Source organism: Rosa chinensis, chromosome 6 (genome assembly GCF_002994745.2).
Source record: "Rosa chinensis cultivar Old Blush chromosome 6, RchiOBHm-V2, whole genome shotgun sequence".
NCBI classification, from domain to species: Eukaryota; Viridiplantae; Streptophyta; class Magnoliopsida; order Rosales; family Rosaceae; genus Rosa; species Rosa chinensis.
The window spans coordinates 54,451,462-54,466,555 of record NC_037093.1 but is presented as its reverse complement, the minus strand read 5'-3'; the positions used below and the strand labels follow the sequence as shown (position 1 = coordinate 54,466,555).

Sequence of the window (15,094 nt, the reverse complement as noted above, 5' to 3'; positions counted from 1 at the left end):
TTTTCAACTTCTCACCTGCTTCAAACTCTTTTTAGGCTTCTAGACAAGGAGAGAGACTAAAATTTACAACAGCCAAACGAGCATGAACTTCATAAGCCTCTACCTGAGAGAAATGTTTGGCTGAAATAAGTACTTCAACCGCCTCCTTGAAAGAGAGAAAACTAGCCTCGGTCACTGTTCTCACATCACAACCCAAAAACTGTCTGACCGTCTCAAGTGCCTTTTTGGTTTCGGCTGTTTCAAGTTTTTCCTCTTCAGGACTCGTGGTGTTGTCTAGAGTATTTAGGAATTGAAGTAGGTCCAAACCAAGATCACCCACTGTATGATCCTAAAAAAAAAAAAAAAATGGAACTGAATTAATTCGATTAAAGGCAAACCAGACTTGAATTTACCAGGGCACTCACCACAAGCTCGGCCGAAGATGGAGCACAAACGATAGCTTGCTCACTTTGACACATCCCGTCATTAGGAGGAGAGGTAAGTGTTCCGAACATAGGGGGATGTGATTCAGTTTGGTTGAGAAGAGCCAATTCTAGGGTTGTACTGCTTCGAGATTCTCCTACCTACATGATAACAACTTTTCAAGTTGTTTCGTATAGGATTTTGGAAAATTAAACACCAAGGCGGGATGAAATATCTTACCTGAACCAATGTCTGATGGATAAGTAGTGTTTCTCGGCCACGTGCATCTGTGTTTTCAACATCCTTGGAAAAGTTGTTTGATATGGCAAGCTGTTGGCCGATGCTCGATGTGTTGTGAAGTTGGCTCTCACCCAAGTCCTGTGAAATGAAAGAAGTCAATAATCTCAGACAAGCAAGAAATGAAATTCAAGAAAGGAGTAGGGGAGGCTTACGTCCATGTCAATCTCAATCATGGAGTTTTCAAGTGGGGGCAAAGAATGATCAATGCGGCCATCTCTCTATCAAAATAAAGGGAAGGTTCTTAGCCAAGCACGAATCGTATAACCAAGTTGAGAGAGAAGCACACAACTCTAGATTAGGAACTTACCTCTTGGTCACCGCTTTCTGATTGAGCTTCTTCCGAATAACCTTCGCTATCAGCCGAGTCCGCGCTATGGATCGAGGCGTCACCAGTTTCGGCCATATCCTCAATTTCAGACGTATTTTGGTTTTCAGCCAAAGCATCGTGGCCATCATCCATATTAGCCTCAAAAAATATGTCCTCACTAACCATAGTGTCCGTCGGGTTTGTGACCGAATTCTCCACCACATCTGATGATTTCTTTGTTTTCTTGGCGTTCCGAGTATACCCCAATGTTGAGCCACATTTCTTCGATGTTTGTCCTGAAGAGTTGCAACACATTAGAAGGAAAATGTGTAAACAGAAATCGGAAAGATTGGTTTGAAGATTACCTTGTTTAGAGGATCCTTTGGTTGATTTTAACTTCCCATCCGGTGCTTTCTTCTTACCGTTACCTGGATCAAAGAGGTAAGAGATCAATATAAGGAAAAGTTGGAACAATAAGCCAAAATAACTTACCTTCCTTGGGGCCTAGCAAGTTCGAAAGTCCTTGTAAAGCACCACGTTGGGTCCCAGCCAAGTCCTTTCCAAGATTTTTCATGATAAAAGTCGACCACCAAGCTTGGAAGTGTGGGGTGGCTCTATGATCAGGACAACGAGGCTTTAGGCCGGACCTCTCAAACTTGCCAAATTGCTCTTCATAGTAGTTACCAACGGCCGAACACTGAGAAGTTCGTGTGAACCCATCTCTCCATGACGAGAAGTAGTTTCTTGACATCAAGAATAAGGCCGGACAACTTTGTATGAAGCCAAGCTGACGTGCAACAAAATTGGGAAGATAGACCTCCACACCATACCGACCCACGGTGCCTTTGAGGCCATAGTTCAGGTCTCGAGAGATCAGAAAACTCCCCCAAGTCAGAATCACATCCAACTCAAATTTTTTATCCCATGGTTTTGATATGTTGATCTCAAGGCAAGAAGGGTGATCTCGGCTGTAACATATGGAAAACTCGTCTTTGGACATAGTCTTTTTTGAATAAAAGAAAGCAAAACACTGCGCGGCTGAATGTGTATGAGTGCCAAGGGCAATAATCTGACGGCCAAGTGTCATTGTGGGGACAAATGGAGGACATGTCGACCGGAGCTCATGAAAATAGGTCTGTATCCACACTTGAAACATCCATAATGGCCCTCCAATATCCAAATTCATATTATCGATCACTGCATTGCGTAAAGCACGGTAGAGGCGAGCAAGAACAAATGGCCCAAGGGCTAGAGGCCTACCCATGCTAAAAGCTTCTGCAATACCAGCAAATTCAAAAGTGCACTTATTTGACTTGGAGCAAAATACAAACTTACAAAGCCAATAGAGAAGGAAGGCGGCGTGCTCGTGCTGTTTTGGAGGTTGCCTCCTAGTTTCCGAAACTGCTGCATCAACTGCATGTGTGGCATAAAAGGTGCTATAGTTGAGTAATTTCTTTGCCTTAGCTTCTGCGTCATCTTTAGCCTTCTTGTCATTCTTTATCGCTTTAGGTTTCAGACTAGCATGGAAGGAACTAGGGAATTTGGTTGTAGCACAAACCGCCTCGCCATTCGGCCGAAACCCAAATATTGCGGCCATGTCTAACAAAGTAGGGGTCATGGGACCAAGAGGCAACTTGATAGTGTTGGTGGCAGACGACCAGAAGCATAAGCTCGCCGCAAGAAGGGGCCGATCCATATGAATCTCTTGCTCCGTCATCTTAATACTATCATATATTCCATAGTCCTTCCATTTTTGAGCAAAGAAATGCTCCATCCTTGGCACCCATTTGCTCCACTCAGGGGTCAGTTTCGGCCAAACCCGCGGAAGTTTGAACTCAGAACTCCAGGTGGACCAACTAGCCCCATAAGCAAGACATGACGTGTCAACTAACGAACCCTCTAGTACCTCCTTCATGACCAGCGGCACGCCCGCGTAGTAATGCGGCCCCAGTGTGCACATTCCCAGCGGTTCTTTGTTTTTCGCCAGCTGACAAACCACGGAATTTTGAAGTGTGTCTTTGGAAGCATCAAAAGCCTTCTTAAACTTTGTGGCAAACTCGGCCGAATTTTTGGTTAGTATGTCGCTGCCTTCCGACCCGGCCTCGAGTTCCGAAGCATCGTCGGCCATGGAGCACTTTGCCTTTTAACCAAAAAGCTTCACTAAGCCTACAAAGACCACAAAACCAAAACAAATGAGCAGCCGCAACATTGACCACCGTATAATACAATGGAAGTCATTGAGATACAACACTAGAATCAAGAGAGAGCATATGTCAGGGAATGACGTCTAGGCAGGCCATTGCCACCCAAAAGGCATTTTGAAATTTAAATTTTGAAATCTAAACTACTGACTGGTGTGGAGACTGACTAGTCAAATGGTCAAAGTAGGCTTTCTGGGTATGGAGCAGTTTGTCACACAGCAACTCTAGAGAAGCACCTTAAACTCATTACAGAAGGCATTCGTAATTAACTCCAAATCCTAGGAAATTATACTCTAAGTCTCTAATTAAGGGCTTCGATCTTTCAAAGTCGTGGTTGATGCTTCCTATGGCATTGTGTTATGGTTGGGTTCATTTTGACATTTATACCTATAGTGTCATGGAAATCAACGATTGAAAGTTCAAGTGATTGCTTAATTAGCTCAGATTGGAGCATAGAAGCAAGGCAAAAGAAGCTAAGTTAAATTAAAGGCATATTGGGTCATTAGTATATCTATGCAAGTCCAAGTCCAGATTTAACAAAAGAAGCCAAGACAAATTAAGCAAGATTCCAGGTTGTTTCGTAGCCATAGAGTCACCAATTAAAGCTTTGACTTTTCAAACTTTTGATTGAGAGTAATTGCAATTACACAAGAATGATATGCAGGCAACAAAGTAAGCCCAGATTATGACTACCGCCATTTATGCTCTCCACGAAGCCTATCTTTAATTTGAGAAGGTTAGAAGCAACTGACCTCAGCAAGAAGGAAGATAACGACAAAGGCTCAGTCCGAAAGAGACCTCTCCTCCATTTTGGCTCCTTTTTCTAGTTTGCCGGCATCGTACCCAAGCCGGCGACCCACCTTAAGGCCTACCGGTGACAAGCCGAGCAATGATGTCCAGATGGAGAACCCGTGCCACCGGCGTCGAATGTAGATCGCCGATTGCTGTTTGAAATGCTCAGTCGTAGATCTGGGTTTGGTGCCCAGGTTAAGTCAATTGATGTTTGTGAGGCTCAGCCGTAGTCGATTTCTTTGGAGAAAGAATCATATTCACACGAGGAGAAGGAATTAAATGCCCAGAAGTGGTTTTGAAAATGTGAAGATGCAAGAGAGATGAACCAGTGGGTGTTCCAAGGGATAGTACAGTGCTCAGGTTTGGTTGTTTACCAATGCACGAGTCAGGTGATAAGTCCAAAGTGATATATAATTGTGTATGCACACGTTATACACATATATTTATATAATATATATATATATATATTATAATCATATTCTGTTATATGCATGTGTGATCATGATATAATATTATAATTATACATATAACATTATAATTGTACATATATGTACTGTGACCTGGTACACTCGGCAGGTGATCATGATATAATATTATAATTGTATATATAATATTATAATTGTACATATATGTACTGTGACCTGGTGGCGTCTCGGGCTTCACATAGCTTGGAAAAGAAATGGCTATGTATTTCTTTTTCTTTGGACTTTTGTAAGATCGGCCAAATTCGTAAATAAAGGTGTTTCGGCCGAAGTTCACAATCTTGGATATGACCCAGTCTCCATGCATCAGCCGAGTTGTTCTGTTCTGGCCAATTGGACTAGTTTTGAGTGGTTGGGCGATTTGGCCAAAGTTAAATTAGGATCTCAGATGTCACTTTATCAAGCCCTTGGTGAAATAGAATTATACCTTGTGGGTCAATTTGGCTGAGCCTTATATATTAGACATCTTGGCCAAGACTTCAAGGCGAGTATGCTTCGGCTGAGTTCGGCCTAAGTCCAGGAGTTGGTGTGTTCAGCCATGTTTCACGTAAGTAATTTAGCACGATTAACTTCACGATCACACGACCGAGTTATTTCAAGAAACTCTAGTTAAAATCTCATGGCCACTTGGCTAGAGAGCCGATACCCACGAGACTGGGGGGGCAATGTTTGGACTTGATTTTAGCAACTCCCATGTGTTTTGACTTGACGGTTGATTAGGGAGGCATCGAGTCGTTCGACCGGAATAAAAGTAGTGTTCGGCTATTCAGTCGAGATTAGAAGTTTTCGAGATGTATGGTTGAGATGGATGCATCGATGGAGGTTTGGGATTTTGGGTCACATGACCCAAAATATGAAGAAACACGGATCTCATAAACATAAAGTTAGACGGCCCAAGTCCACATGAGTAACTATATAAATGGGCTGCGAGGCAAGGTGGAGTAGTTCAGCCGAACCCAAGTAGTAACGTCGGCCGAAGAGTTCACTCAAGAAAGGAATCCTTGCAAGGAAGGAGTTCAAATCAATTATGGATTTTGATTGTGAAGATTTCATATATCAGCCAAGTCAGAATTTTATGAGACGAATCAATCCTAGAAGGAAGGAGAATCCTACTTAAATTCCACGTCTTGGAGGACAAGTTAGCTAGGGTTTTTGACTTGTATATATAGCACATTGTAAATCATTGTAAGAGGTCCTGCACCACACAAACAAATCAATATACAACTTTTACTCAAACCTTTCTCTTACTCTTTCATAGGTACTTTGCCTTCTATTCAACTTTCATAACTTGTTTTCATTTTTAGTTTCTTACTTTTATTTCAGTCGTTACATTCAAGCACTTTACTTTCTTGTTCTTTATTTTATATGTACTTTACTTTTCACACTTAGGAGTAGTTCGTAACATAGAATTATCATCCATTAATCTCTTTCGGCCAGTCCAGACTGGATTGATGCGATTCACCGTTCACACACATATCATCTCACAACGTTTTGACAACCTAGTCCACTTCACCTTCGTCTTCACCGTGATTTGCGAGTACCTTCACCCAATAGATCTCTCGCTTGTCACCCGAACCTTTGAGTTTACCCAAGAAGTGAACGTGATAGAAGATCCCGGTCAGCATTGACGCCTAACCAAAGTCCTTGCAATAGAGGCATCAGAACCTAACGGCCGAGAGGGTTCCTTCCTCGGCCTACAATCATTTGAAAGAAGTCAGATCACGCATCATTCAAATCATAAACCTCGCTTGGCCATTCGGCCGCGAGTTGGCACGCCCGTGCAATTTCAGAAGGACGATTCAACCACAAGTCCCTCGGCCCTCATTCGGCCGAGACGATTTTGAGGCAAACAACTTCACGTGACGCCCAAGCGCCATGTGGTGGAGCTTCTCATACTTGTCCATTTTCTGAGAAACCCTAACCTAGACGACGCTCAACTGGTCTACAATTTGATCGCGAGAGAGTGACATTTTACATAGTAATAGAGGTAAATTGGTTTTGGGTCATTTTCATCTAAGAGCAAGTTCAGCCATAGTCCCTTGGCTGGTCTCCACCTTGGATTGGTGAGGTGGTGACCAAGTTTTTGCAAAAACCATCTTCCACCGCCAAAGGATTGACCTGCCAAAGCAAGGTTTTTCATGACCCAGGCCAAGAAAAATGGCAAGCCCATGACAAATTTGTTGACCCAGTGTAGCCGGCTGCCAGCTCAGCCCAGAGCTAGATCGTGGGTGATGTCAGCGAGATGGTGGAGAGAGGGACGTGTTCACACCCTCACATGGAGGCCAGTACTTTGTCGCGTAGCGTCGAAAAGGCTGCTGCACGTGCTGCAGCAGATGTTTGTCGCGTAGCAACAATTAGGGGACAGAAAAGGTGCACATGGAAGAATGTAGTTGGGTGGTTTGGATTTTTGAAATCAATGGTCAATTAATCTTGGCCGTTGGTTTCAATTAATATGGAGATCTGATGACAAATGATTAATATGTATGCATATACATGTAACGGTAACAAAACAGTAAGAAAAAAAATTCTAAAATTTTTCTTATAGATACCTTACCATTTATTTTAGGGGAAATTCCCACTTACACATTTTCTAGGGGGGTAATTCCCAGTCACCCAAAGTATTTTCAAAATACCGAAAAGGGGTACAGGAGGAGCATAGCAGGATCTGCACCATCACTTGTCCTTACCATCACATGGAGTTTGTCTCCTTCATGTTTGAAAACCCGTGGGTCAGCCTGCAAGCCTAGAAAGAATAAAATATAGTTTTATAGCTTTTATTTGTAGTTTTGTCAGCAAGCTCTTTGCGTAAGAGCTATTGTCCCTTTTTGCATGGGCTTTTGTTTATTTCTGCATGCTGTTTTGTATAGTTATGCATGCTTCTTCCACCTGTTTTTGCAATCACCACCGTAATCTTGTACAAAGCCAGCTAGAGCTGGTATAAGAAGGAAGAATAGATAGCAGATGGAGTACGTTGGAGAAGAAAAAATCTCAGTACCCATTGCTTTCCTTTGTAAACACTTTCAGTATCAATAAAGCCCTTTGTTCATAATATCATCTGTTCATATACTTTCTACTTATTAACACCACAATCATCCATACATAACCCACAACAATAATCTGTAGCTGTAATATGGAGCAGTAGCTGTGGTGACACTTTATTCATGTTCGTGTGAAGCAAACTAGCATTCAACTAGTGTTTTCTGTTGCAACTCCATAGAAGACTGTACAGTTTGTACTAGCACGTTCAAGTAGGTTTATCTTACTTTTTATTTTCCGGTTTTCTTAGTAGACTTCTAGTCCAAAATAGGGAAACACTGAGATAATTATGCTATTATATTGCTAAACGGACGATCATATTATCTTTAAGGATTCCTGTTTTAATTAACATGCATGCCAAGATAACTAATAAAATTAGTCAGGGAACCTCTGAGTCTAAGAACCTCTGTTTCTGCTCTTGTTTGGCCCAATAGGTTGGCTTTGTATGCAGTTTTAAGCTCTTGTCCATGTTCAAGACTCAATCTTTAATAGATGTTTTGGCATATGTGTAGTTAGGACAGACCCCCTTAAATTAAATTTGGTATCAGAGCCTAGTTTAGCATTATAATAGTATAGTTATATCAGTAAAGTACCTTGAGGACAGAAGTCATAAACACACCTAGTAAGAAAACAAGAAAAATTTGAACCTGTAATTAAGAGTCAGTACAATCCGACCCTGTATTGGGGGGCAATAGACGACTATTGGAGGCCAATAGACGATTCAGTTATCTTGAAATCTAAACTGTTTGTTACATATATTTTAAATCTGTTGTTGTTTTATGATAGATTATCTTAATTTAGAGATTACAGAGCATCAAAAACGTAAGATCACTCTAGATCAGAATACTTTAGTTTGTTATTTTCCACAGAAGAATAATAAGCATATTTTGCATAGTGAAGAACATCCACTAATTAATAGTGTCATAGACCTTATAATTAGCCAAGCAGAAAGTATAAAATTAGAACATAGTCAGTATAATCAGAAATTACAGCAAGTATTAGATTATTTTCAGAAAAATTCCCTACAAATAATTAGACAAAATTTAAGTTTTATACAATCACAACTAGAAGATAATAATAGAAATATACAAAGGTTTCCTAGTAGAAAAGAAATAAAAGAGCTTGTAGACATCATTGACAGTAAGCCGAAGCAAGTAGAATTGCAGTCCTTAGAAATTGTAGAACAGCTGAAAATAGAAGTACAGAAAATTAAATTAGTACAAAAAGAGTTAACAGAGCAAGTAGAAAAATTGCATAGTAAAATAGATAGATTATTAGTTTAATGAATGATTCTAGAAATAATAATAATTACATCAAAGCATTAAAAGAAGTTAGTGAGTTAGAAGAAGAACCAATAGGATTTTCAGACTTTACAACAAGTGTTCCTAGTAATAATATTCCCATAAGGCAAAATAATATTATTATCCAATTGATAATAAATTTAGCAGAAAAAATAGATCACATAGAGGAACAAATAGCAGAAATTAATCAACTTTTAAATAGCACATCAGCATCATTACTACCATCATTAGTTACTAAATTAGAAAATTTAACATTAGGCACAAGCAATATAAGAAAAAGAAAAATAAACCCTTTTGATAATAGCAAATGGAACTCTTTAGAAGAAAAGGAAAAGAAATAGTAAGAACCGAAGATATATATCCTAGTGAAGAGGAAGCACAAGACTTTCTTAGAAATGGATTTTTAAGATCACAAAGAAATAGACATAATTTATATCAATTAGGAAGATTTGAAAATAGAAATAGCATAGTAAGTAGCATAAGTCAATATGAAATAAGTTGCATAGATAAAGAAGTTATACTAAATTTACTTAGTAATTCGGCAATAGAACAACTTAGAAAATCAAACTATTCACAAATTCATATAGGAACTATATTAATCGGAATAGCAGGATTGACTAGAGCACAAGTAGGAACTAAAGCATTAGTATACATATATGATGATAGATGGGATAATCACCAACAAGCAGCCATAGCAACAGCTGAAGTAGACCTTAGCACAAACTTAGCAATTATAGGTTGCATTCCAAATTATGTAATGAATATTAAAGAATTTAGTAAATATATTAAGGTAAGCATTAGAACAAAAAATTATAATATGAAAGGAGATTTTAAAAACTTAAGTGTTAGTTTAATGTATGTAGGAAAAGTGTCAGACAAATTTAACTATAAGTTTAATGTTGAATTCCAAAACTTAGTACAAACTTTTGGAAGTAAACATGTTAATATGATAGAAGCAAAACCAGTAGATAATAGTTTTTTAGAAGGAACTCAATGGTTATTACCTAATTTACATGGATCAAAAAATAAACAACCTGATAAAGCACAAATTTTTGAAAATCACTTAGGAGAAGCATCAGTAAGGTTTAGCAATTATAGACAAATAGAAAATGTGGACGACTTAGAAAGTGAAGCAGAAATTAATATGGCTTTTGATAATTTAGAAATCAATATGATTGAACATAATTTTGATAACATAGTAGATAAATTAATAGAAGACATAGATAATTTGAGTGAAGAACAATACTTAGAAAAATATAAAACTTATGAATTAGGATTACATAGACTAAATGATGAGGAACTGAAGCAATTAATATTAAAAATAGGATTAGAACATATTTTAGGAGAAAAAGAATATAACAATATGTTAATAAAAGTAGAATGTATGCCTGTAGAAGAAACTAGTTCAACAGGAACTTCAGGAATCCATACTGAACCAAGAGTAGGTAGAACCGATCAACAAAATATAAGACCAACTAGAGAACATTATGCAGAAAATAGTAGAACTTATGATTATGAAGAAACTAGACCTAGAAGAAATAGAATACCTTATTCAGGAATAGAACATGTAAACTTAGCAGGAAATATATTAAACATAGATCATGTAGACCCACAAGATTGGGAAAAAACAATAGAAAGATGGGAGAAAGGATGTGTACATGCGGCAATCATGTTAGATTTTAGTAATACAACTGATATGTTAGATTATTTTGAACATACTTTAGATGGAATGGTATTTGATTTCTTTCAAGCATGGAAAGTAAAAAATCCACAACAACATCAAGCAGCAAAAGAAACTTTTAATATAGATACTTTTGTTAAACTTATTAAGTATGAGTTTCTAGATCATAATAGGTTAGATGGTAGAAACGAACAAGAACAAATTAGAGCAATAAGAAATTTAGAGCAATTACAAATTTGTGATTTGCAATACATAGGAGAATATACTACAGATTTCTTTAAATATTTAGGAAGAACAGGTAGGATTAATGACATAAATTTATTAAATACATATATGACTAAAATTAAAGGACCAATAGGAGAAAAAATATGGAGAGAATGGCAAAACCACCCTAGAAAAGATGATATAGCAATAGGACCTAGAACACAACATGTGTATGATATATTAAGAGAAGAATGTAGACAATTAAAAGCAAAGAGACAAATTAGAAAACAATTTTACATGAGCTGTAAGAACATAGATTTACCTAAGCAATATGGTTGTCATAGAAAAGATAAGTATAATAAGAAAATTAGACCATATAGAAAGAGCTATAGGAAGAAGTATAGATCATATAAGCAACATAAGACCTTTGACATACAACCTTCAAGAACCTTTAGGAAGAGAAAATACATTCCTAAGCACTTTAGGAAAAGAACCAATAAACCTTGGATTAGAAAATACAAAGCACCAAAGGATAAGAGTACTTGTAAATGTTATTTTTGTGGTGAGGTAGGACACATTAGACCTAAATGTCCTAAGTTAGGAAAACAACCTAGAGAAAAAGTACAATTAATTGAGCAATTTAAATTAGAAGAAGATGAAGACTTAGAGTCAATATATAGCTTAGACAACTTAAGTGATAGTGCAAGCATTTATAGCATAAATAGCATAGATATGTTATCCGAATCAGAATTAGAGTCAGATTACTCTAGTAATTCAGATAGTGAACTAGATGAAAATATATGTATGTTTGAGGAAGAACAAGAAGAATTTCAATATGTTAATTTAGGTTGGCCTCAAGAATGTAGTAAATGTAAGAAAGTAGTAGCTGAAAAATATTATACAAGCAAGATAATATTTTGTAAACCTTGTTATACTAATGAAACATTAGAGCTAAATTCAATAGAGGACGAAGAAATTAATATGCAAAACATTGGAGAAAATCAGAAAACTAGTTCTTTAATAACTATTAATTGTGAGTTAGAACTATCTAAAGAACATAAGATTCAAACAGTAGGTATGATAGATACAGGTAGCACTAAGAGTGTCATAAAGGAAGAGTTAGTACCAACACAATTTAGGCAAAAACTAGTTAAACCAGTTAGAGTATCACAATTCGATACTAGAACTGTATACTTAACACATTGTATGACTAATATACCTATAAAGATCGAAAGACAATTATTTACCTTACCTTTAACATTTATATCACCTGTAGGATCTTATCAATTTATCTTAGGATTAAACTTTCTTAAAAGCTTACAAGGATTTTTGTATATACCTCCGGATATAACTTTCTTTAAGAAAGGTATAACTACAACTGATCAAAGTAATTTGATAGAAGCTTATAATAGCATTAGCATAGAAGAGTCAAGAGAAAATAGCTTTAGAGAAGAAGAAAATCTAGATAACAATGTCGATGAGCAGAATAGTATAGAATATGATGAATCAATCTTTGAACTTGAGTATCCAAACATAGGAGAAGTAGCTCTAGTAGAACTGAAACAAATAGGTAGACCTAAAACATTAGAAGAATTATTACAATTAGCAGAACATACTCGAATCATAGGAGAAGATCCCCAACTACATTGGAATAAAAATAAGATTTTAGCAAAATTAGATATAATTAACCCAGATTTAACTATTAAAACAGCAGATATGCCTTGTAATTTATTGGATAAACAAGAATTTGAGCAGCAAATAAAAGAGTTATTAAACCTTAAAGTAATTAGACCTTCTAAATCTAGACATAGGTCAGCAGCCTTTGTAGTTCGAAAGCATTCCGAACTAAAAAGAGGTAAAGCTAGAATAGTTTATAATTATAGGAGACTCAATGACAATACCTATGAAGATAGTTATAAATTACCTAATAAAGATGAGTTAATAAATAAGATTCAAGAGAGTAAATACTTTAGTAAATTTGATTGTAAATCAGGTTTTTGGCAAATTAGATTAGCTGAAGAATCAATAGAATGGACAGCCTTCACTTGTCCAGAAGGACACTTTGAATGGTTAGTCATGCCATTTGGATTGAAAAATGCACCTTCTATTTTTCAAAGAAAAATGGATCAACTTTTGAAGAAGTATGATAGTTTTTGTAGTGTATATGTAGATGATATACTTATACACAGCAAAAATAGAAATGAACATAGAAAACACTTAGAAATAATCTTGCAAGAGTTTATAGATAATGGTATCATTATTAGTAAAAATAAAATAGACTTAGAAAAACAAGATATAGAGTTTTTAGGAATATATATTAAGTCAGGAACTATTCAATTGCAGGAACATATAGCTAAGAAGGTTACAGAATTTCCAGATCGATTAGAGGATAAAAAGCAGTTACAAGCATTTTTAGGATTATTAAATTATGCTAGAAGTTTCATCCCAGATTTAGGAAGAAAAATAGCAGTTTTACATAGTAAGACTAGCAAAACAGGTCAGAAATACTTTAATACAGAAGATATTAAGTTAGTTCAACAAATTAAACAAGAAATTACACAACTTAAACCTTTAGCACTACCATTAGATAGTAGTTACAAAATAGTAGAAACAGATGCATCAGCATTAGGTTGGGCAGGAATTTTATATCAGAAAAAGTTTAAAGAATTACCAAAGTCTGATGAGCAAATTTGTAGATATGCATCAGGTAAATTTAGTGACATACAATCTCGATTACCAGCCACAGATTTAGAAATATTAGGCATAATTAATTCTTTAGAAGCATTTTCTTTATTCTTACATAATGAAATATTTACAATTAGAACTGATTGTCAAAATATTGTTTCTCATTATAATAAAATCACTACTAATAAACAAGCAGCTAGAAGATGGGTCAATTTTATAGATTGTATTACAGGAAATGGATTTAGGCCACAATTTGAGCATATAAAAGGAGCTGATAATACACTTGCAGATATCTTATCTCGGCTTCTTCTTTGACAGGTATGGACTTTTTCAGGCCTTCATCTTCTAGTACTCAAAGAGCAGAAAGTGGTGTGCCACCTCAAAGTGGTAATACACTAAGCATGACAGCAAGATCAGCAAATATTAGTTACAACTTTAATGGCTACACTGTGCAAGAAATTAGAAATCCACTCTTTAGATATAAAAGTACAGCATCATTATCGACTAGACAACAAGTTCTATTAGATAATTTTTGGAATATTAGAATAAATGCTATGGACATGAGAAGAGGTCAAGAAAAATTAATTAGAGCACTTGAGCAGGAATTTTCAGCCAATAATTGTGATCTTGCTAGATATCAAGAAGAGTATCCTAAGTCAAGAGCACAATATGCTAGACTTCAGACACAATATAATCACCTTAAAGCACAGCATGATAATCTGAATGCATTGTATTATAATTTGCAAAATGAGCATGATACAGTAGTTGATCATTTTCGTACACTGAATATAAATTATCAGAAAACAGTTGAGTTTATTAAGCAAGAAGAAGAAAGTAGTTGGCCTGCATCTCTGTTAGAAAGAGAAACAAAAAATCCCTACTTTTTACAAGCCCTAGCAAAAGAACGGTTTTCGTATTTACCTCATGATTGTAAAGATAAAATCTTCAAGTTACAGCATGATAAGCATCTTTCCCTTCAAGTAGCTATCCAGAATTTTCTCTTTAATCTTATATCTCATCCTCAACCTGGTATAGGAGTCATTTGTCATGATACATTTTCTCATCCTGAAGAAAAAGCACAATTTCATATTCTATTAGCTACTATTAATATGAGAGACTTTGGTGAAATGTACATTGAGCATGATAATCGTAGGGTTCGAGTTACTCCAGGTTTTCTAATGGAACATGGAGTGTTAAAAAGTCTTTATGTCCAAAATGAACATCATATAGAGTCATTCTCCTATCACCTTAAGTATGCTATATCTCATTATCTTAAGCAATGGGGAAGTATAGGGTTAGGTTATAGTACTATCCGACTAGAAATAATTAGCATTCCTTCATATCCTCGTAGAACCAGTCTATATCATGATAAAGCCAGACACCTAGTCATCATATCACTTCGTAATTATATAGAGCCACCTCCTTTACCAACAATTGATGTGGCACCAACAGTGGAGGATATTCACAAATTTCGTGCAGCCCAGCTTGTAGTAGATGATTTCTTTGATGATACAAATCTGCAATTAATCTACCAAGCCAATGCTTTAAATATCTACACCAGAGAACACCTGGATGGAGTACCACGACCAGGAGAGCTGTACACTGTTGATATGAGCACAACCACTAAAGAAGTGTATGATTTATTGTATAAAGAAGAGCAGGAGAGCCAACAAGTGAGAGAAAGTGATGCTGATTATTGGGAT

General features: G+C 36.5%; 2 protein-coding genes across 3 annotated transcripts; both read right to left on the bottom strand.

Moving 5' to 3' along the window:
- Positions 1-1,360, bottom strand: LOC121050147. 2 transcript variants are annotated; one of them, XM_040509316.1, is made up of 5 exons: positions 1,010-1,360; positions 855-920; positions 643-780; positions 405-563; positions 1-328 (listed from the first exon to the last, which is right to left on the bottom strand). In XM_040509316.1, the coding sequence occupies exons 1-5, from the start codon at positions 1,322-1,324 to the stop codon at positions 32-34; spliced, it is 975 nt and encodes a 324-aa protein (XP_040365250.1). In that variant the 5' UTR covers positions 1,325-1,360; the 3' UTR covers positions 1-31. The 2 variants fall into 2 exon arrangements, with proteins under 2 accessions (XP_040365250.1, XP_040365251.1); XM_040509317.1 differs by lacking the exon at positions 405-563 and having other exon boundaries at positions 5-328; positions 1,010-1,356.
- A 71-nt stretch (positions 1,361-1,431) lies between these two features.
- LOC121050111 lies at positions 1,432-4,023 on the bottom strand. The gene is made up of 2 exons (XM_040509047.1): positions 3,963-4,023; positions 1,432-3,175 (listed from the first exon to the last, which is right to left on the bottom strand). Exon 2 carries the CDS (start codon positions 3,135-3,137, stop codon positions 1,443-1,445), a length of 1,695 nt encoding a protein of 564 aa, XP_040364981.1. The 5' UTR covers positions 3,138-3,175; positions 3,963-4,023; the 3' UTR covers positions 1,432-1,442.
- Positions 4,024-15,094: the final 11,071 nt, after the last annotated feature.

Coding starts and splice junctions, on each gene's coding strand:
- LOC121050147 (XM_040509316.1), bottom strand. CDS start 1,324: ATGTGTTGCAACTCTTCAGGACAAACATCGAAGAAATGTGGCTCAACA. Junction 921..1,009: donor CAGAAAGCGGTGACCAAGAG/GTAAGTTCCTAA, acceptor TTATTTTGATAG/AGAGATGGCCGCATTGATCA. Junction 781..854: donor TGATTGAGATTGACATGGAC/GTAAGCCTCCCC, acceptor TTCATTTCACAG/GACTTGGGTGAGAGCCAACT.
- LOC121050111 (XM_040509047.1), bottom strand. CDS start 3,137: ATGGCCGACGATGCTTCGGAACTCGAGGCCGGGTCGGAAGGCAGCGAC.